General features: G+C 36.0%; 2 protein-coding genes and 1 long non-coding RNA gene across 3 annotated transcripts; all 3 read left to right on the forward strand.

Moving 5' to 3' along the window:
• Positions 1-57: 57 nt before the first annotated feature.
• Positions 58-4,950, forward strand: LOC128156714 (transcription factor Sp3-like). The gene is made up of 8 exons (XM_052818965.1): positions 58-250; positions 363-555; positions 694-2,223; positions 2,335-2,521; positions 2,760-2,852; positions 2,958-3,058; positions 3,361-3,468; positions 3,622-4,950. Exons 1-8 carry the CDS (start codon positions 188-190, stop codon positions 3,756-3,758), a joined length of 2,412 nt encoding a protein of 803 aa, XP_052674925.1. The 5' UTR covers positions 58-187; the 3' UTR covers positions 3,759-4,950.
• Positions 4,951-5,820: 870 nt separating this feature from the next.
• On the forward strand, positions 5,821-9,461 carry LOC128155489 (uncharacterized). Its single transcript, XR_008239608.1, has 4 exons — positions 5,821-6,097; positions 6,317-6,408; positions 7,549-7,671; positions 8,588-9,461. It is a non-coding gene; the product is annotated as an uncharacterized LOC128155489 (long non-coding RNA).
• Positions 9,462-12,091: 2,630 nt separating this feature from the next.
• LOC128156384 (uncharacterized) lies at positions 12,092-19,662 on the forward strand. The gene is made up of 6 exons (XM_052818497.1): positions 12,092-12,279; positions 12,504-12,557; positions 12,718-12,788; positions 14,487-14,765; positions 15,300-15,410; positions 19,359-19,662. The coding sequence occupies exons 1-6, from the start codon at positions 12,265-12,267 to the stop codon at positions 19,522-19,524; spliced, it is 696 nt and encodes a 231-aa protein (XP_052674457.1). The 5' UTR covers positions 12,092-12,264; the 3' UTR covers positions 19,525-19,662.
• The last annotated feature ends 1,211 nt before the right edge of the window (positions 19,663-20,873 follow it).

Raw genomic sequence — 20,873 nt, forward strand, 5'->3', positions numbered from 1 at the left:
AATTAACACTATTTTTATCAAGTAACGATAATGAATATAGTTGCGTATTAATCGATGTAGACTATTAATTTTTGGACATGAGCCGAGGGCGACGCACCTTCCACTGACAATGAATTCACGGCCCATATTTTGAATAAACAAACCCTCTTTGTCCAACTGTTGATGAGTAAAATTTAAAGATTGCCACATGACGACAATAACAGTTCGAAGAAATAATCAGGAATATGTCGTGCCAGCAAGTTCTTCACAGGTAAGTTTAATAACAAATGTGTGTTTTACTGCAATCGGTACATCCCATGTTGTGCATGTGTCGGCCATGTTTATGTACACCCCTCATCTACGTTAACCCCGCCTTGTTTTAGGACGCGCAACCATCCCCCTTAGCCCTACTCGCAGCAACTTGTAGCAAAATAGGTGATCCTGCGACTGCCTCTGAGGGAGGAGCCAGTCAGAATGGGGGTAATGCTGTGAGAGTTGTAGGACAAGCTGGGGGTGCGGAAATTGTGACTCCAAACTTTATTCAACTACCTTCAGGTGCCATTGTCGATGCCAGTGGTAAATTATAACTTTTTAATTTTTTTAATCAAATTTTTGCATATTGTTGTTTTAAGAATGTTATGACATGCTGTACCTATATTTTATCAAGGATTTTTTGAATATCAAAAAACTATATTTTTCAAATTATTTATTTAGGTAAGCAGCAGTTTGGGATTCCTGTGTCTATTGGTCCAAATGGCCAGATAATACAACAAACAGCCCAGCCTCAATTATTCACAAATGGAAATGTCCAGTATAGTGTTATTCCATCCTATCCTACAATTGGCATAGATAGCCAAGATGGATCAGCCATCATCATTCCAGCATCGCCATCTGGAAATAATGCAGGACAAGCTTTATTTTCTAGTGGACAACAAACAGTGCTAGCTGCCCCAAATGGTCAATTAATCCGAGCTCAAGGACTACCTGCAAACAACGTGATTCCGAACATGGGATTTGCAAATTTAACAGGAAATGTTGTGAATTTAGGAGGAAATTTAGTGAGTTTAGGAAATGTGCAGGGTGGGCCTAGATCTGTTCAGACTGTTCAGCTTCAGTCACAATATCAACAGATGCCAAATTTTATCCAGCTACCTGTGTCAAGTGGCCAGGCCACAGCAGCAATGCAAGCCATTCAGCTGCAGAGCCTCCAAGGTTTTCAAATGCTCCAAGGTACCCAGCCAATCAGTACAACTGCTGGTGGAGGGGGGCAGACAACTGGGGATGGAACCCAGACTGTGTCCAGCACTGGGACTGTTAGTATCCCCACTCAACCCACACAGCAACAACAGCCACAGACAATTCAAATCCAACCACAAGTGCTTGAAATTTCTAATGTGACATCCACCCCCTCAAAGGGAGGTAGTGACAATAATAATGGCAGTAAGCCTCCCACACCACAGACTTTAACAATTCAGCCTAACCCTGTTTCTTCATCTCCCTCCTCCTCATCCTCTTCATCATCAACAACTACACAACAGCCAAGTCAGGCTGCTATGCCCCAGATCCTCCCTGCAAGCTCTCTGCCAATTCAACAGATGCCCACCCTTGTATACAATGCAGCCACTGGACAGTTAATTCCTATCTCTCAAGGCATGATCATGTCTAATGGACAAAGTATTGTAATGAATTCAATGCCACAGATGTCCTCTAGTACTTCAACTTCAACTGTCAGTACTGTAGCTTCCTCTCAGTCTACGCAGCCTGTCTCAGTGCTTCAGCCCGGTCAGATAATAACGCCCCAGCAGCTGGGTCTGCAGACTATTCAAGGGCAAAACCTTCAGCTGGGGGGACAGCAGTCAGGCCAGGTCATTACTGGCACACCCTGGCTATCTGCCATCAACAATCTTAACATGGGTAATATCAGGGCACCCAACACAATACAAACAATCCAGGTCCCCAACATGACTCTACAAAGTCTTCAAGGTTTACCTGCGGTGCAGAGTTTTCAGGGGATTCAGACATTTCAGCTGACACCCCAAGGACAGCTGATTGCTGCTGGTCCCACTCCTATACAGTCCAATCTGACCATCACCTCCCAGGGGGGCCTGGCCCTGGCTGCTTCTCAGCCACAGACCAGTCAGCAGACCCAGCCAGCACAGTCCATGAGCCCCCAGCTGTCTCAGCAATACACAGCCACTGTACAGAACATACAGCCAGCTCCCCAACAGGCACAGATCATTAATGGTAAAGTGCTTTAAAAATCATAGTTTTCATCACTAAAATTTTACAATGAATTTTCATTTAAGCAATGTTTTAATGAAATATACATTATACAAATCTCTTGTTTGTTTTCAGCCAATACAGGACAACCTGTTGCTGGCACCACTATTCAACAAGACCCAAATGACCCCACAAAATGGCAGGTGGTTCAAAATCCCAGCAACCCACCCCTAAGTCCCACTGAGCAGGGAATAGCCCAGCCTGGCCGAAGACTGCGAAGAGTGGCCTGTACTTGTCCTAATTGTAAGGACAACGAAGGACGGTAGGTGTCAGGGGATTGCTGTATTTACTACAGTGCAGAATGCAGGAATCGTGACATTAAACATTTAATTTCTTCTTTCCAGTAAAGACAACTTGATGTACATACAAGTATTCAGGAAATAGAGTTGTGTCCCTTATTTCTCGCTAGTATGTTGTTATGTTGAATACACATTTTACATACATGTACTTACGAAAACATGTTGAAATCCATTTTATAATTTACATGTATTATGTTACAGAACTGGAGAAAACAAGAAAAAACAGCATATTTGCCACTATCCTGGATGTAATAAAGTATATGGGAAAACATCACACTTGCGTGCCCATTTGAGGTAATGTTTATCAAAGCAGCACCATGTTAATCTAATCTTTCAAACGTTGTTGCATATATCAGGATTTTCCTTCTATTTTGTATGTACCTATTTTGCTTCATGTAGATGGCACTCAGGGGAACGCCCCTTTGTTTGTAATTGGCTGTTTTGTGGAAAACGCTTCACACGATCAGATGAACTACAGCGTCATAGAAGAACCCATACAGGTGACAGATTTTATATGTTTGAATTATTGAATTAACTGTTTTAAACATGTTGTTTAATGAATTGTTCTTACCATCTCAAAACTTAAGGATACTGTATTTCAAATACAGGTTAATATGATATTTAAAAAAAGATATTACAGCAAAATACAAGTTAGTTAATAAGCCTACGAAGACCTTTCTTGTTAAACCAAATCAAAACCTGAGATCATAAATGATGTAATGATTAACGATTGCAACACAATGATTTAATGCATTCAGATTTTGTTTTCACTGTTTAGAATTTTGTGCCTAATGTTCTGTAGGAGAGAAGCGGTTTGAGTGTCCGGAATGTCAGAAAAGGTTCATGCGAAGTGATCATCTCACAAAACACAGAAAAACTCACAAAAACAAGAATGCATCATCAGCGTTAGGTAAGGTTTACCCAAACGTAAACACTTTTCTAAATAACAGTAGTGCTTGGTACAGGTAAGGTACTCTGCTTGTACAATGGTTTTAACATCTGCATTCTAATAAACTGAGAAGCTGCTATTTTTGTTAAGACGGTAACTGTTCTTATCTTTCAGACTCCAGTGAAACTGGGGAGGAGGGAGAGATTGAGGGGTTTTCTGAGACTCTGACCGTGAACACAGATGAGGGGCCCACCACCATTCAAGTGGTCACCTACACAGGCCCACCGATACAACAGGTGGAGGAGGGCTGAGCTGACAGTGCCCCAAAGGTGGTGAATGCTGTGTCCTCAGTGTACCAAAGAGTCTGGTACATTGATCTTTTGCAGTATCCATTTACAAGGTGCTACTAAGAAGCAGACTCTGAGTCAATATGGAAAGCACATGTGCTCAGTAACAAATGCTTCAACATTTTATTGCTCTAAGCAATTAAAGTAATCAGTGCAACTGTGTATGTCAGCATCCTAAGACTGTATACGTACGATACGTTCTTGAATCTGTTGACTCAGAAAATTATCATACAATGCTTTGATCAGTGGTCCTAGTAAGACATGACACTTAAAAGAATTTTACAATGCTTATGTGAAATCAGAGAGGCATGGTTGTAAAAGTGTCATCCATTGCCCTGTTCTGTGAATTAAAGGAGCAGTTTCTGGGCTGGAATTGTTTATGCCATCCTTTAATTGGTCTGTAATTCCACCGTAAGACTCTGTTGCCAAGCATGCATGAGTGAAGATAGGACGTTTTTTATGTTGTACAGGTACTCAGTTTTTATGTATTTTTTCATAAATCACATGGTTCTCATTCCATCAAATTTTTATTTATGTATTTAAGAGGATGAAGTATTAGTGACATTGTTGTATTTTGAGCATGTATGACATGTTCTTATAAAAGTTGTTACTGTGTTGTTATGTTGTTATCTATAGATGTTGTGTCAGCTGACTGATCCCGTTCTGTCCACAGAATCTTACCTTACAGTATTTTTAATACCAAGAACATAGTATTGAAAGCCTGTCATGATTTGTGGAATCAACTCAATCTTAGTAGAAAATTTACAATTTCAGTCTTTAATAAATACCCGTATTTATTTTTTTAATAAGAATGAATTTCTAAGTTTGATATGAAAGTCTACATATACTTACAGAATTATTTTTCAGAATGTCAGATATGTTAGTTTGAATCTCAATGACAGGCATTATTGAAATGAGGTAAAATTTTGTCCATTAAAAAGTATCTAATTTTGTACATCACCTATTTGGCTTTGTTTAATAGCCAGTTGATATCCAAACAATTGTCTTTTACAATTTATAAAGCTTTAATCAACACCTTTTTAACATTGTTTTTAGAATCTGTTTCAGAGTTTTATATAAATGAATTTTTCAAGATGGATACATTTTACAATTGCTTCTGTGTCTCAATGTAAAATAAAGAGGTCTATCACTTCAATATCGGTTTCGCTTTCTGCTAAATCCTTCAGAAAATGCGGGAGTTATCTCTCTTGGATGCTGTGCACAGCTGTCAGATTTTATGGCTTTACAATCAACTCTGAACCGTCAGCCCATACTCTTTTAAAGGGACCGGAATCAGATTCTGGTCGTGATCTTCTAACATGCTCTGCAGATTGTATTAGATTTGATCCATGATGTAGTGTGTTTAAAATGTTTGAATTTTTATTAACTTATATCAACTACCAGAGAAAACCTTACTCATGTTAGTCACAAGGAAGAGGAGGAAAAGAGACATTGACAAGCCAAAAAATCCCTATGTGTGTGTGGAGGAGGGACGGGGCAATATATTGCGTAATATGAGAGTTAAAAGCTTTACATGAAGACATGCATAAATGTCGATTGCTCCAAGAAAAGGTGCTTACTTCTTCAGTAGCACTCTAAGTTTCTATAATGACAATTTGTTCTTGTAGTCGAAGTGGAAAACCACAATATCAGTTGAATGAACCAATATACTGGCAGACAATCAAATTGATATTCGATAAGTTGTTTTGGGGAAACAACACACTAGCAAACACTTGATGTAAACAGACAGTTTTCTCTGTACGAAATCTTGAGCATTATAGCCCGAGTTTTGAATCGGCATGTAAAAAAAAAAATAATAGTCGGGGGTGCATTTACCTGTAATAAAAATACTGGTATTCATGACGGTATTGTAAAAAATATATAAACGTTTTTTCTTATTACTATGATAACATTTATATAAATATGTTACAAAGTTAAAAACATAGGCCTACATATTCTCGTTCAAGGTCAAAGGTCAAGGTTACGCGCTGGGAATATGCTAGGTTGGAACTGTTTATTTTATGGTAATGAAAATAAAATGGGTTTCAAACAGCCTGCACCACAGACATAGATAAACACGGTATGGGTTATTGATCTGGACGCCGCCAATGATCTCTCCGCGTAAAAGGCCATCTCTAGAGGGTCACCGTATCCCGGATTTAAAGTAATTGACCCGACCCGACTAGACCGGAGTGGACCAACCAGCAGAGCAATGAATTATTTGTCCCAACTATTCGAGAGTTCCGCCAGCCATTGATTCCACGCTATAGGGTTCATATTCCGAGTCGGACACTGGGATACATGTACGTATACCGATTCAGTGCTCTCTCTCTCTCTCTCTCTCTCTCTCTCTCTCTCTCTCTCTCTCTCTCTCTCTCTCTCTATTGATCGCAGGAAGAAACCGTTACAAATCAAAATGTTAATCAATAAATTCAATTAGACGAATGTTTAGGCAGCTACTGTGACAAAATGCAATTTGGAACAGAACGTTATCATCTTGGTTTGTATTGAATTTCGTAAAGCAAGCTTTTCCTGGATGCCATGGTGACTACCGGAACGTTATGCCCTCTGATACTCTTCTGGACTTCACTAATTCATCTCGCCCTGTTACCCGGTAAGTTGGTACTTAGCTCAATTAATGTCCCGGTTAACTGGAGAACAAATGAAGTGAGGTGTGCTAAGCTTTTATGATGAATGTATATTTTGCAGTGAATCATAAGAGTGCATATGGTTTTTAGATTGTAGCAGAGACGGTTTAATTAATCTGTTGTATCGCACGTTTCTATATTAGTCAAGATAAACGTCTTGCTGCATTTACAGTAATATCAGAACATTTATTTGGTATGTCACATTATTACAACGTTAATAGTATTAGTTAGACATCGATTAATAGTTAGAGAGAATGCAGTAAAATTAGTTTGCACACGCAATATTTGAGGTGGGGGCAGTTAAAAAAAGACTTTCCTCCTTAACAGGATTAACTTTAGAGTCTCAACATCTTCAGTTGGAACTATTTCCTCCATTTACGCATCCCTCATTCTAACCCGGATTATTGAGTAACCATTATTAAAAACCGAGAGGCATTCAGTTTGCTGCTTAAAAACTGAGATAAAAATCTCTTCCTTGTACAAAAAGGAAGGTTTTTGATAAATGCACGGTGTTGTTTTTGAAATTGAAATAAAAATAAACACCCCCGCGTTGGATTTTCCATTGATTGGCGTTTTAACAAAACATAGTTCTCGGAGGATTTCCGTATGTCTTGCTCCGTTAAACGGGGGTTATAAAATCTCATCTTACCCAAACTATGGCACCGGACACCAAAGACTCGCACCTAGCTTAATTCATCAAATTTCATTTGACCAATCAGATTGTGCCAGAAAATTATATTTTTGTAACAAATATGACAGTTTTGTTATATTACCGATAAACATTCAACAGATCCACCTATTCTAAAAAAAAAAAAAATTTAAAAAAATTGTACCTTTAAAGCCTCATCCTGTATTCACAAAGCTCCACGGCCTCGAAACTAGGTGCTCATGCAAGACTCAACACCCAAAAAAGTGATTAAATTGAAACACCTTTTTAAAACTATTTACGCTGGTGACAAAGAAAACTCTACAAAAAAATTAATAATAAACAAACATCAAAGTTCTAAATTAGTTCATATTTCATTATCGATCGACAAAAAGTTTCTGACTTAGGAGAGATTGAATGAAGACATTTTTATCCACTTGAAACTCTTTGATATTGATAGCAAGTGTGTCACCATTGAGCTGTTACCAATGTACGAATGAGAAGACAAATATTCACTGTGTGGACGATTTCAACCTCCGATCCTGTGACAAAGACACATGTCAAACTATTACATCATACTCAGGTAATACTCAGGTAAAACGTCTACTGCAAGAATATACTTTTTTCTCTATATCTTAAGAGGAAATAAAACACAAAATACATTTTTTTATGGTTCATATGGTGTTTGAACAACATACCGAATCAACGTTTTTAAGATATTATGGCTTTATTCGTTGTAGAATATTTTTATATAATTTTAGCACCTTGAAAACAACGTACGGACCTCATTGACTGAATACAGACCTGATTAATGTTATCTACTGCTCATTGCAGAAAAAATTACACAATCCGCTGGTTCAATTTTGATAAAACTATCTTCCTATTTGTTATCATCACCTCTTACTATAATAAAACCACCATTATCACAGGTAAAACTATTAGTATTACAGGTAAAACAATATCTCAGGTCAAACCACCAATACCCCTCGAGGTACAATACACTCAATATCTCAGGTCAAACCATCACTATCCTTTGTAAATAAACCAACATCTCAGGTAAATCCTTCAATTTCTTATTAGACGCAGATGAAACCATCAATTTTCCAGGTAAATTAATTGACATCGTAGGCAAGACATTCAACATCTCAAGTTAAACCATCAATTTCTCATTAGACGTAGTTGAAACCACCAATCTCCCAGGTAAAATTAACAATATCACAGGTAGGATAATCAGTATCTCAGGTAAAGCCATCATTATCTCAACCACGAGTTTGGTCTATACCAGCCTAGGTATTACCATCACTCATAGTTGGACAAAGAAAAACTTATACTAAGGTCACATAATCGTATCAACTTTTCGATCATTGAATATATTGAATAATGAAAACACCCTAAATTTTTAAGTTATATGTCACAGAAATTGTAAATTATGAAACTTCTCATTTTTGAAAAGATACATGCACGGATTGATTGATTACAGGTCATTGTTTTCTCTTTAGATGTATCTGAAAAGCTGACTATTCTGAAGTCATGTACAACGAACGCGTCCTGCCACAACCAGAGGCAAGAGTACGAACGCTCCTGCAACGTTGAGGCCTCTGATTGGGTATGCGTCTACTGCTGTCACCATGACAAGTGCAATATCCACATCGCTTCCGGAACAACATCGCCGCTGTCACCCAAGTCCGCGCTCTTATCACAAATATTGGATTACGTTTTTATTTCATTGCTAATAATTCCCGTGAGCAAATGCATTCTTGCAGAGACATAAACTATTTAAAATCCAATTTTATACAGTAGGAATATAGGTTAATGGTGGTCTTCACAGGAAGTGACAGTTTTCCCGAGGAGACTTACGAATTCTCTAATAATTCTGACTACGATCACTGATGAGATTAATGTTCATTTGTTACTGCACGATTACAAAATGTGCTTCTAACGAGCTATGTCATTGACAAATATGATGAAAAAATAGAAAAAATAAATTTTTACACTGGGCAGGATAATTAATACCTAGCAAGTAATACGCATAGATATGTGTGTACTGTATGTATTTTTTAAGAATTGCTTTGCTCAAATATGGCGCATGCTATTGATATACATGTAATATGAAAAAGGCATGTGGCATGCACACATCTTTACAATGTAGATTTTAAACGAAAATAGCATAGGCGTCGGAACCGTGGGGGCTAGGGGGAGGGGGGCTTAGCCCCCCCCCCCCACTTTTTTTTGCAAAGTTAGCCCTAACCATTAGGCACATAGCATAATAGAGGGTTCAGCCCCCCCCCCCCCCAACTTTTCTTGCAGCAAACTTAATTGATCTGAAATTAACCCTGAAAAGATTGAAATATTGAGTAGTTACAGCCCCCCTCCACGGATTAGGAATTTCATGATTAGGGGGGGGATTTGGGTAGGGAAGAAATTTTTTTTAAAGTATAGGTAACCCCCCCCCCCCCCCCAGATTAGGATTTTCATGATTTTGGGAATTGGGTTTTGTCAAGATTTCTGAGGATTAGTCTAGCCCCCCCCCCTTTCAATTTGCTTCTGACGCCTCTGAATAGGATTAATGTAGGACCATGGTTCCACGCATCCAGTTTTGAATTTATACAACGACAACAAAATTTCGGGACGCATGTACATATCGAGTTTCAGTGACCTAAGTTTGTTCACTAACATCCAAAGGACAACAAGAACCAAGCACAAAATGGGGGGGGGGGGGGGGGGGGTTAATGTAGGCAAGACCCCACTCCCCACGTTTACATGTCTGTTAGAAAAATCTTCTAAATGAATTACATCCTTTAATATGATTGTATTATTTACCTTTTTGATACATTTAACATGTTTCATAGCTTAATATAAATAAGTTTAAAAGTGGATATCACCAATATAGGAATATATTCTAACTTCATGCAAAATTCAAATGTGGGACTTTGATAAAATATGTACATCTATTTCGTTTACATTAGACACCATTCTAAATACAAGCACTTGCTAAATAATTTTAACTATCAAGATTTCGAGAAGAGGCAACTGCATGTTTATGTTTGAAGGTCATCAGCAGACTGAAAATTCAGGTTTTTGTCTCCTGTTGAGAATCTTTAAAACTCTTTATTGAGAGAACATCTTTATAAAATAACTTGAAATATATTTCTTTACGTTACACTTTAATTGTTGATTTTTTCTGTTCCATATGTGATATGAAATTCGTTGTACAAAAAAACGCACGCAAGGACATGATTAAAATTGGCTTTTTATTTACCTTCGGAACTAGTTGTTTCATTATTCAAATGAGAAAAAAAGGAAGACTTCAACTTTTGAAAGGTTGGCTTTGTTTTAGTGGAATGAGTTTGTATGCATTACACCGGGTAATATTCAATTTATTCAATTTTCTGGCACTAACGTATTTATGGAACTTTGATAAATTAAAAAAATATTTTTAAAAACCTCGCTTGTCCACAAAATTGTTACCCATGCTATTGCTTGCCATATACCTAAAAAGATAAGTTTTTAAAAAGCAATTATGGTACACATAGGAATTTCTAATTTATGTCATTCGTTAAATATTTCTTACAATAATTGCATTCTTTGATATGAAGTGAATTTTTAATAGCAGTTGTGTAATATTAAATTAGTATACATTTAAAGGAGAAGAACCCTACAAACTTGTTTCTGAGGCCTATATAGTTTTTGAGAATGGGGCTCATATGCAATTGAATAGTGAACTGCATTCTAGAATGCAGTTTGCAATTCAAAATTTAGAATTCATATTTGGGGCTCGAAATTTCCAGGGGCATTTACTGGTGGTATACCACTGCCATCGTGAAAATTTGGTGATGTGGTCTTCTCTAGTTTTTGAGATTTTGCTTTTTCCGCAATTAAATAGTGAACTGCGTTCTAGAACGCAGTTCGCAATTCAAAATTTAGATTCATGTTTGGGGCCTGAAATTTTTAGGGTCATCTACTGGTGGTATACCATTACCACCTTGAAAATATGATGATGTTATCATTTCAACGTTTTGATATTCTGCCTTATTTGCAATGGAAAAGCGAACTGCGTTCTGGAACGCAGTTTGCAATTCAAAATTTAGAATTCATGTTTGGGGCCTGAAATATTTAGGGTCATCTACTAATGGTATACCATTACCACTATAAAAATATGGTGAAAGTGGTCATCTCTAGTTTGAGATTCGGGTCTCCATTTATAGAACAGTATTCATTATAATGGGGTTTAAAACATTGGGCTTTTTTTGACGTGAACCCCCCGAAAAAAAACTTCGATGATTCCAAGCCCAATGTTTCAAACCACATTATAATGAATAGTGTTTTATAAATGGAGACCCGAATTTCAATAACTAGAAATGACCACTTTCACCATATTTTCATAGTGGTAATGGTATACCAATAGTAGATACCCCAAAATATTTCAGGCCAAAATCTCAAAAACTAGAGAAGACCAAATCACCAAATTTTCACGATGGCAGTGGTATACCACCAGTAAATGCCCCTAGAAATTTGGAGCCCCATATATGAATTACAAATTTTGAATTGCAAACGCAGTTCACTATTCAATTGCATATTAAAGCCCGATTCTCAAAAACTATAGATAATTGCATCACCATATTTTCACAGTGGTAGTGAAATACCACTAGTAGATGCCCCTGAAAATTTCGGGCCCCAATAAAAATTCTAAATTTTGAATTGCGAACTGCGTTCTAGAACGCAGTTCACTATTCAATTGCGAACTGCGAACTGCGTTCCAAAAACCGATTGCCTGTTTCTGACCCTTTTTTAAATACATGAATTTATTCTATAAAAAAAATTCTTTCAATTTATAGGGAGTTAACGACATTCCATCCATGAACCATGCAATGTGTTTATTAGTTTTAATTTTTTTAAAGTTTCAGGTTGAAACAAAGATTTACATTAAATTCCTTGAAATCATGATATGCGATGTCTAGGTAAAATATCGAAATTAAAATGATGGAAAGACTTTTGAATGTTCGAGAGTAAGCATGTATTTACGTCGATAACATTTTACGAGAGAGAGAGAGAGAGAGAGAGAGAGAGAGAGAGAGAGAAAATTTTACGTTAAATGTGTCGTCATTGACTGGTGAGGCGTAAGAGAGTACCTATAAATTGTGTATACTCGTGGTACAGAACATACCCTCCGAGTCAAATGGCTGCCATCAATGTAAGTACATACAAATATAAATGCCTTTAATTCGTTAAAAAGTTTGAAAAAATCGACTATGGGTATCATTTAATAATACTTTTATCAACTGTGAATTTTTGAAAGTGAATTTTGATAAAATCATATTACCATAATTGCTTCACGGCTGGTTCATTTTGTTCTTTACTTTAAAAATTTTTTATTTGTGCATTGAAACATTTGTATTCTAAATTTTTTTTATGAAGCCAACAGGAGCGGCCCGAAGCTCAGTTTGTAAAGGGACTCTTACGAAAGTGCTTGTACGTACAAAAATACTATTCCAATTAGCGACAAATTTCTTATTATTGTTCAGTATGTTTTTTTACAGACTATACTTTTGTGAAATCGATAAAAAAACAACATAATAAAATATATTTGAACGGCCCTTTCGTACTCAACAAATCCTCGGTATCTTTACAGACGGCACTTACGATTTTGTTTGGCGCTGCTACCGTGGGTTTGGCTGCTTACATCATCTACAAACAAGTCATGTACGTACGTTTTGATGTTGTATTGGTACAATTCTTCACCTCACATTGTCGCCTACAGACAGTTACTCTAATGTTTGTCTCAATGTCACAAAGTGATCTACAAATTATAAATGGATGTTAGATTTTTAGGTCACAATTCTGATGTTATTAACTCTTGATGCTCAAAATTCACCGACAAAAAGTCTTCATATTTCAGTGTGTAATATTAATGGTTAAGTTAAGACGTTCTTGTTGTCAAAGTGTCATTTAAATATTAGTCATTACATACACACTGATTAGTATTAAATAGTCAGCCAACACGATCTCTGTTTCCATCTAAACAATGCCGCAAACACGTAATCAAGCTATGTGCATAAAGACCGAAAGACACAGTTAGATCTAAAAATGATCAAGTTATAAAAGACAAGACGTCACATTGTCATAATGTACGAATACTAGTATCTTAAAAATCCATTGTCATTTACAAAATAACAAGCAATGTAAACTTGATGTCCAACTAATCTACATCTAATCATGAAAGGAAGCATCGATGACACATTGTAATCTACAACTAAGGAAGTGTAATTAACTATGATGTCACATTGTAATCTTCAACTAATCAAGTGTAACTAACTATAATGTCACTTTGTAATCTACAACCAATCAAGTGTAATTAACTATGATGTCACATTGTAATCTACAACTAATCAACTGAATTAACTGTGATGTCACATTGTAATCTATAACCTATCAAGTCTAATTAACAATGATGTCATATTGTAATCTATAACTCATCAATTGTAATCGATGTCAAAATAATCTAAATATTATCATGTATGGAAGCATCGATGTAACAGTGTAATCTACAACTAAGGAAGTGTAATTAACTATGATGTCACATTGTAATATTCAACTAATCAATTGTAATTAACTTTAATGTTACATTGTAACCTACACCTTATCAAGTGTAATTAATTATGATGTCACATTATAATCTACAACCAATCATGTGTAATTAACTAATATGTCACATTATAATCAACAACTAATCAAGTGTAATTAACTATGATGTCACTTAGTTATCTACAATAAAATTAAGTTTGCAAGTCTTGATGTAACACTGTGTTACTGTATTGAATGACTTCATAATGATTTGTTACTAGCATTATTTTTACAAAAACAATTTCAGTGGCCACAAGAATATATTTGAATTGGATTATGTTGATTTTTTATTAAAAATTGTTGCTGTCGCTTGCAATCAAGCATGCATGTTTTGCCCTTTAATAACGTTATGATATATTGCATTGACCAATCAGCAAACAAAGTTTTGTAAGATTGATTTGTTTATAAATCAGGATGTCGTTAAAGATAATACTAGTACTTTCAAACTACTTTCAATTTTAAATGTCACGTTAAATGTGTAAGACATGATGTCAAGGTCGTATGTTTTGTTGTGTATGTAATGTAAGTCTGAAATATTGATACATTTTCGAAAATAGTAGTAGTGTCTACTCTTTATTTCGCTATGAACCAGGTCTTGATCTGCATAATGAGCTGAAAGTTATGTTTTATTGATAAATATGTTTTGATTTTTCAAACAATAACATTAATTATTCACACAACTTGCGGTAGATTTTGCGGCATCTTTCAAAATCACTCAAGAGGAGACAATGCTTGTGGCCGGATTTTTAGTTTGCAGTTTCGTAATTTTTAAAACAGATATAAAGAAAGCCTGACCAGGGAGAGCCTCATCAGGCGTTACCCCGGCTACTTTTGGACACTGGAGGAGTACTACTGGTACTCACGACTACTGAACAGCAGTCTGAAGGACAGCACCGTGTCCAAGTACTTCAAGAAGCCGTGTAACTCTGACTGCCCCAGCCAGCCCTGGTACAGAGCTAGTAGGAGACGACGGGAGGTGGGTGTTGTCGCTGGTAGGAAACGGCGGGAGGTGGGCGTGATCGCAAGCAGCGAGATTTATCATGGATGCTGTATGTCGTGAGTAACTTTGTAATAAAAATACAATAACAAATGGTAATTATACAATAAGAAGAAATTGTACGACGCCTCGGACTCAGGGTATTTCGAATTCTAAATTAATTACAAGGCGATTGAGCCAAAATGTCAAGCAATCTAGTTGTCGTTAGAGCAAAGCATCAGTAAAACTCGATTGCACTGAACGCGCATATAATGTTAGCGTGATCTTAATATTCATAACTGATGAAATCGTAACCCTTTTTACTATATCATAATTAATCTCAGTGAGATTCGACGAGACTAAAAATTTGTGACGGACGTCAAAAATTTTCAGTCTCGACGAATCTCGCTGAGATTATGTCATTAATATGCTCCGTGATTTCTACTTTCTACGTTGATATATACTCATTTGTTATAGAAGGATAAATATATACATGTAAATATTCATTTGACAATTTGTATGTATGAAGATGTATATGTTTCACCCACTTACAACGCACGTGGTACATATGCTAATGTAATTGTCTTCTTGATAATATCAATGTTCACCTGCAGACAGCTGTTCTACATGGCCCCCCTTCAGCAAGTGAACGAAAAAGGGATTCTGAGGACCCTGTTTCATCTCTTACCGGACGCTCAGCAGTTCTTTAAAGTCTCCTCGTGCGTGTAAGGACTCCCATGTGTCAATCCCTCAACACTAAAGTAGCTAAAATATACATCATTTTCTTTAATATATAAAGGGGGGTGTGCGGCCATCTTGTACATGTAAACATTTCTTGAACTGGCTTGTTTCTGTCCGAAACTAGCCAAAATGTTGCTAAAACATATAAAAGAAATAAATATAAAGTCCTACATGCCAAGATGGCAGCACATCCCCCTTAAAATGACATTCGAAAGTACGCGTATACAGTTGGCTTTTATGTCACTTGAGTGTCTTATTCAAGGGTGCTAATCTACGTCATCACCGGGATGACGTAAACATACACAGTCGGCCATTTTCTCTCGGTTCGAATAAGAGGTAAGGTTGTTTTGTACCCAGAGACTAAATACTTATTAAATACACCACTCTTACGGAATTACATTAGACCCACTCTATTATGCTAAAACTGTATAACTTTCCAAACTGCAGTCATTTCTGAAAACACCTCGCATTTATCCAAATGTATGCCGAGGTAACGTTAACGCACTTGCACTATCGTACATTCAATTCACACATTATATGCATGTTTTACAAATTATAAAACATATTTTTTAACAAAACTTATTATTAGCGGTCTTTTAGCCATTTATGAATTCATCTAGTCAATTTCAATCTATAATTTGATATTGTTGACATCATTTGATGCTATTACTAATATCTTGATAACGTTAACACATCCATTTTTCAATGATAACGTTCACACTTTACTTATAATAACGTGTTTTCTTATTCTATCAATCTTATAATTATATACTTTTTATTTATAGGTGAAGATGGTTAAACGTAAAAGTCGATTGTGGCTAAATCACCCAAGATCAACGGCTGCAAAAATAAATTCTAAAAACAACCATATAGTAGAAAATATACCGGTATGTACTATACTCTGTCCCGAGTTTTTGCTTCCACCACTTTTTGATTGATATTTCAATAATAGTAAATACCTTTGTGCTCAAACTACGTTCATCCACTAATATGAAAAATGTCCAGATTATCTGTTTTGAAACGCCCCCTCTACCGCTTCAGGTTTCAATACACATCCAAAAATTGAAAGTCTACGGAGAATTTGCATTGCATCAGCCATTAATAAGCCCGGATGATAACGTTAAAAAATTGCGCGATGTATTCCGAGTGTATTCCGAATGGAGAAAAGATGTAAACAATTCCCATTATAAATCTCCGTAAGAAAATTGTTTTCGTTCCTATGAAATTTTAAAGAGTGAAAAGGGATAATTTTTCAATGAAGATATCTTGGATATATTCCCTTTCATCGTTTTCAATTGTATTTCTTTCACAGGTATGTATATTTTTATTAAAAATCATAAAAAAATGATGGAAGCAATAACTTGGGACAGACTATAGTGATTCGCCACACAAAAACAATACTCTGATTTTGCGACGAAAGATAAAAGGGACACCTTCTAAGTCACCTCCTTGTAAAGTATTCAAGCAGCGTTCGACACCATCAAAATCTCCATTTATCAAAAGACTGAAGAAGAATACGATTTTTAATGTACCCCCCTCTGTATCAAAATGTCCGTCGGTTTCATTTAAAATAATTAAAAATGATTTTGATCAAGAATCTCCCGGGTCGTCTGATAAAGTTTTGAAGTGTCAAAACAACCAAATAGAAAGTGAAAGCATTGGAGTAAAATGCACAGGGCCTTCTAAGAGTAGGCGTGCTCTGCTTGAGCGGTTTGAAAACAACACCTGTGTTACATTCTTGTACCCAGACGTAAATCTTACAAACTTTCTTCCAAATAAACGCCATCCTAATTTCCAGAAGGATTTGGTTTCATTCATATACCGCATGGTTGTAGTATTTTCATTAGCGTACCATTCAACAACTTCCAACCACAGTCTAAATGCAATGTTGTTGATCGGGAATAAACCCTTCTGTACCAACTCGAAAAAAAGAACAAATCTTCTTTCAAGACCATGTTCTTTGAGTTGTTGTAAAACTTTTAAGATCATTGCATGAATATCAGCAGTGTCCACCGAGTCTGAAATACACGTATTGCCTACAGGTATTATACCAGTTTCGTCTGAAAAAGAAATGTTTGAATTGTTTTCAAACCGCTCAAGCACAGCACGCCTATTCTTAGAAGGCCCCAATGCTTTCACTTTCTATTTGGTTGTTTTGACTCTTCAAAACTTTATCAGACGACCCGGGAGATTCTTGATCAAAATCATTTTTAATTATTTTAATTTATTTAATTACTTTACAAGGAGGTGATTTAGACCGTGTCCCTTTTATCTTTCGTCGCAAAATCAGAGTATTGTTTTTGTGTGGCGAATCACTAGTACATACCGGTATATTTTCTTCTATAAGTCTGTCCCAAGTTATTGCTTCCATCGCTTTTTGGTGATTTTTGACAAAATTACACATACCTGTGAAAGAAATACAGTTGTATCCAAGATGTTTTCATTGAGCAATTATCCCTCTCCTCTCAGAAAAATTCACAGGAACGAAAACAGATTCCCTACGGAGATTTATAATGGGGAATGTTTACATCTTTTATCCATTCGGAATACATCGCGCAATTTTTTAACGTTATCATCCGGGCTTATTAATGGCTGTTGCAATGCAAAATCTCCGTAGACTTTCAATTTCGGGATGTGTATTGAAACCCGAAGCGGTAGAGGGGGCGTTTCAAAACAGATAATCTGGACATTTTTCATATAAGTGGATGAACGTAGTTTGAGCACAAAGGTATTTACTATTATTGAAATATCAAGCAAAAAGTGGTGGAAGCAAAAACTCGGGACAGAGTATACATGTATATGTTTGTTTTTAGAATTTATTTTTGCAGCCGTTGATCTTGGGTGATTTAGCCACAATCGACTTTTACGTTTAACCATCTTCACCTATAAATAAAAAGTATATAATCATAAGATTGATAGAATAAGAAAACACGTTATTAAAAGTAAAGTGTGAACGTTATCATTGAAAAATGGATGTGTTAACGTTAATCAAGATATTAGTAATAGCATCAAATGATGTCAACAATATCAAATTATAGATTGAAATTGACTAGATGAATTCATTAATGGCTAAAAGACCGCTAATAATAAGTTTTGTTAAAAAATATGTTTTATAATTTGTAAAACATGCATATAATGTGTGAATTGAATGTACGATAGTGCAAGTGCGTTAACGTTACCTCGGCATACATTTGGATAAATGCGAGGTGTTTTCAGAAATGACTGCAGTTTGGAAAGTTATACAGTTTTAGCATAATGGAGTGGGTCTAATGTAATTCCGTAAGAGTGGTGTATTTAATAAGTATTTAGTCTCTGGGTACAAAACAACCTTACCTCTTATTCGAACCGAGAGAAAATGGCCGACTGTGTATGTTTTCGTCATCCCGGTGATGACGTAGATTAGCACCCTTGTTATTGCCATTTGTCTTCGTTCGTCAAGCGGGCGTCGTCCGTCATCAATTTAAATTTTTAACTTCTTTCTCAAGACTACAAGGCCAATTAATTACTACCATTATTTGTTTGAAGCATCTCTTTTGGAAAAGAGGAATCTAAATTGGGAAATGTATGACCTTACCACCCCCGGGACATAATATGCAAAACATTTTATAAAATCTATTTAGGTCAGAGGAGTCTCGAATTAGGAGTAAGAGTCCAAAATGAAGCTTAAAATGCAAACATGAGACTCCCAGACCACAGGGGCCAAGCCCGTTTTAACATTAATTTCAATCTAACCATAAATAAAGAAAGGGGTCGAACTCTGACCCAAATAAAAAACTACCAGCTCGCTTCAAAAGCCTTATAAATCAATTATTTTTTAATTTATTTATGGTTACATTGAAATTAATGTTAAAACGGGCTTGGCCCCTGTGGTCTTCAGTGTGTTATATTTGTTGGTCTGTCTGTATTGTACTTGTTGGTCTGTCTGTCTGTAGAGAACACTTGGAGTGTACGGGCTGTCACTGTATGTATGAGCAGGAGATGTACTCCGCGGTGGTGGTGAAGCCCGGGATCGCGGTGGCTGACGCGGGTCTGGAGGATCTAGAGATCGACGTCCTCGTCTTCAATGGATGCTGCAAGTGTGTCAATGATGGATCTTAAACTGAAAAGTCTCAATATCATTCAGATTTTATGTGAATTTATCAATCATATAGATTTGTTCTTTTTGTCAAAAATTTATTTATGTGAAGGTCCGTGAAACGTAAAATTCCATACAAAAAAAAAATAAATATTTTATAAAATGAGGAATTGCTTTTCATTGAGTTGATTGTAGGAATTGATTATTTGATGGACGCATTAAAACAAGTTGAGGGGTTGGTATTGTCCGATATACAACTACCACATTGATATACAATGTACTACATTTACCTGCGGTAGGTGTGAACTATTCTAAAAATGGGTTTAAGGAGTCTGGGTGGTCAACAAAAACCCATCAGTTCCTCCTTAAAATTTAAATATGCTTTGTGTATATTATCATTTAGAACTGGTAACATCTGTATATTTTAGCTTTAAAATATGAATATTTGGCGACATCTTTCAACAAGAAGATTCTCAAGGAGATCAACAGTTTAAATTAGGCCACAACCATCCGATTTGAACATATTATGCAAATAAAGATTTACAGAAATGGATTAAGCAGCAGGCAATACCTATGTAAGCCTTCTCCATAAACCATCCAGCCACACCCATCCAGCCGTCGTTAACCGACACACACTTTGGTTTTTTTTACTTTACCCTGTAGTTTGAATTATCTTTGCCTATAGATAGGATATGTTCTTTGTTACTTTATATATAAAGGAAAACCAGTAATAAATCTGTTGATATGTAAAACACGTATCAACTTTGTGTGCCTATTTATGGTAATTATGCATCTATTTACATTCACCACCAGTTCATACTCCAGTGAACAGTTTATGAAATATGGTTTTTTTTACTGGTCATTTCAATTCATTTAAAATTTATAAATGCATTTAAATCTTCATTTTGGCCTCTCGTTTTCATGGGCAAACAAAGAAAAGGAATTAAAACTCACTCATAGAACAAAGTTGTATTCATATCTACTTCACCCCTGCGAATATTATTGTCATTTACATTTTAGAACATGTGGTTTTATTTGACCCGTTCAGTTTCGCAGTAAAAATCGTGCCTCGTATTTATAGTCTATTTCATAGAATCTAGGTACTTGCAATCAAATATAAAAAGTAGAGGTTTATTGATTTTAAACTTTATCTTCATTAATTGGTGGATAAAATGTGTTCTAAAAATAAATGTGACAATACAAAAAATAGTTTTTGTCTGTTGTTGCAACAATTAACATGCTTAGTAGAGATTCCCCCTGAGGATTGATTTTCGATCTGCGCCTGACCTAGTAATAATATCAATAGTGAAACAGACTATACTATTTTATGCAGAATGTTCCTTGCAAATGTCTCGACATACTAAGTTTTTAT

Source organism: Crassostrea angulata, chromosome 7 (genome assembly GCF_025612915.1).
Source record: "Crassostrea angulata isolate pt1a10 chromosome 7, ASM2561291v2, whole genome shotgun sequence".
NCBI classification, from domain to species: Eukaryota; Metazoa; Mollusca; class Bivalvia; order Ostreida; family Ostreidae; genus Magallana; species Magallana angulata.

What these genes read in the sequence shown, in the direction of transcription:
- LOC128156714 (XM_052818965.1), top strand. Translation starts at nt 188, where the DNA reads ATGACGACAATAACAGTTCGAAGAAATAATCAGGAATATGTCGTGCCA. An exon ending in CACTTGCGTGCCCATTTGAG is followed by an intron (nt 2,853 to 2,957) that starts GTAATGTTTATC and finishes TGCTTCATGTAG; the next exon opens with ATGGCACTCAGGGGAACGCC. An exon ending in GAATGCATCATCAGCGTTAG is followed by an intron (nt 3,469 to 3,621) that starts GTAAGGTTTACC and finishes CTTATCTTTCAG; the next exon opens with ACTCCAGTGAAACTGGGGAG.
- LOC128156384 (XM_052818497.1), top strand. An exon ending in TATCATGGATGCTGTATGTC is followed by an intron (nt 14,766 to 15,299) that starts GTGAGTAACTTT and finishes GTTCACCTGCAG; the next exon opens with ACAGCTGTTCTACATGGCCC. An exon ending in TTTAAAGTCTCCTCGTGCGT is followed by an intron (nt 15,411 to 19,358) that starts GTAAGGACTCCC and finishes GTCTGTCTGTAG; the next exon opens with AGAACACTTGGAGTGTACGG.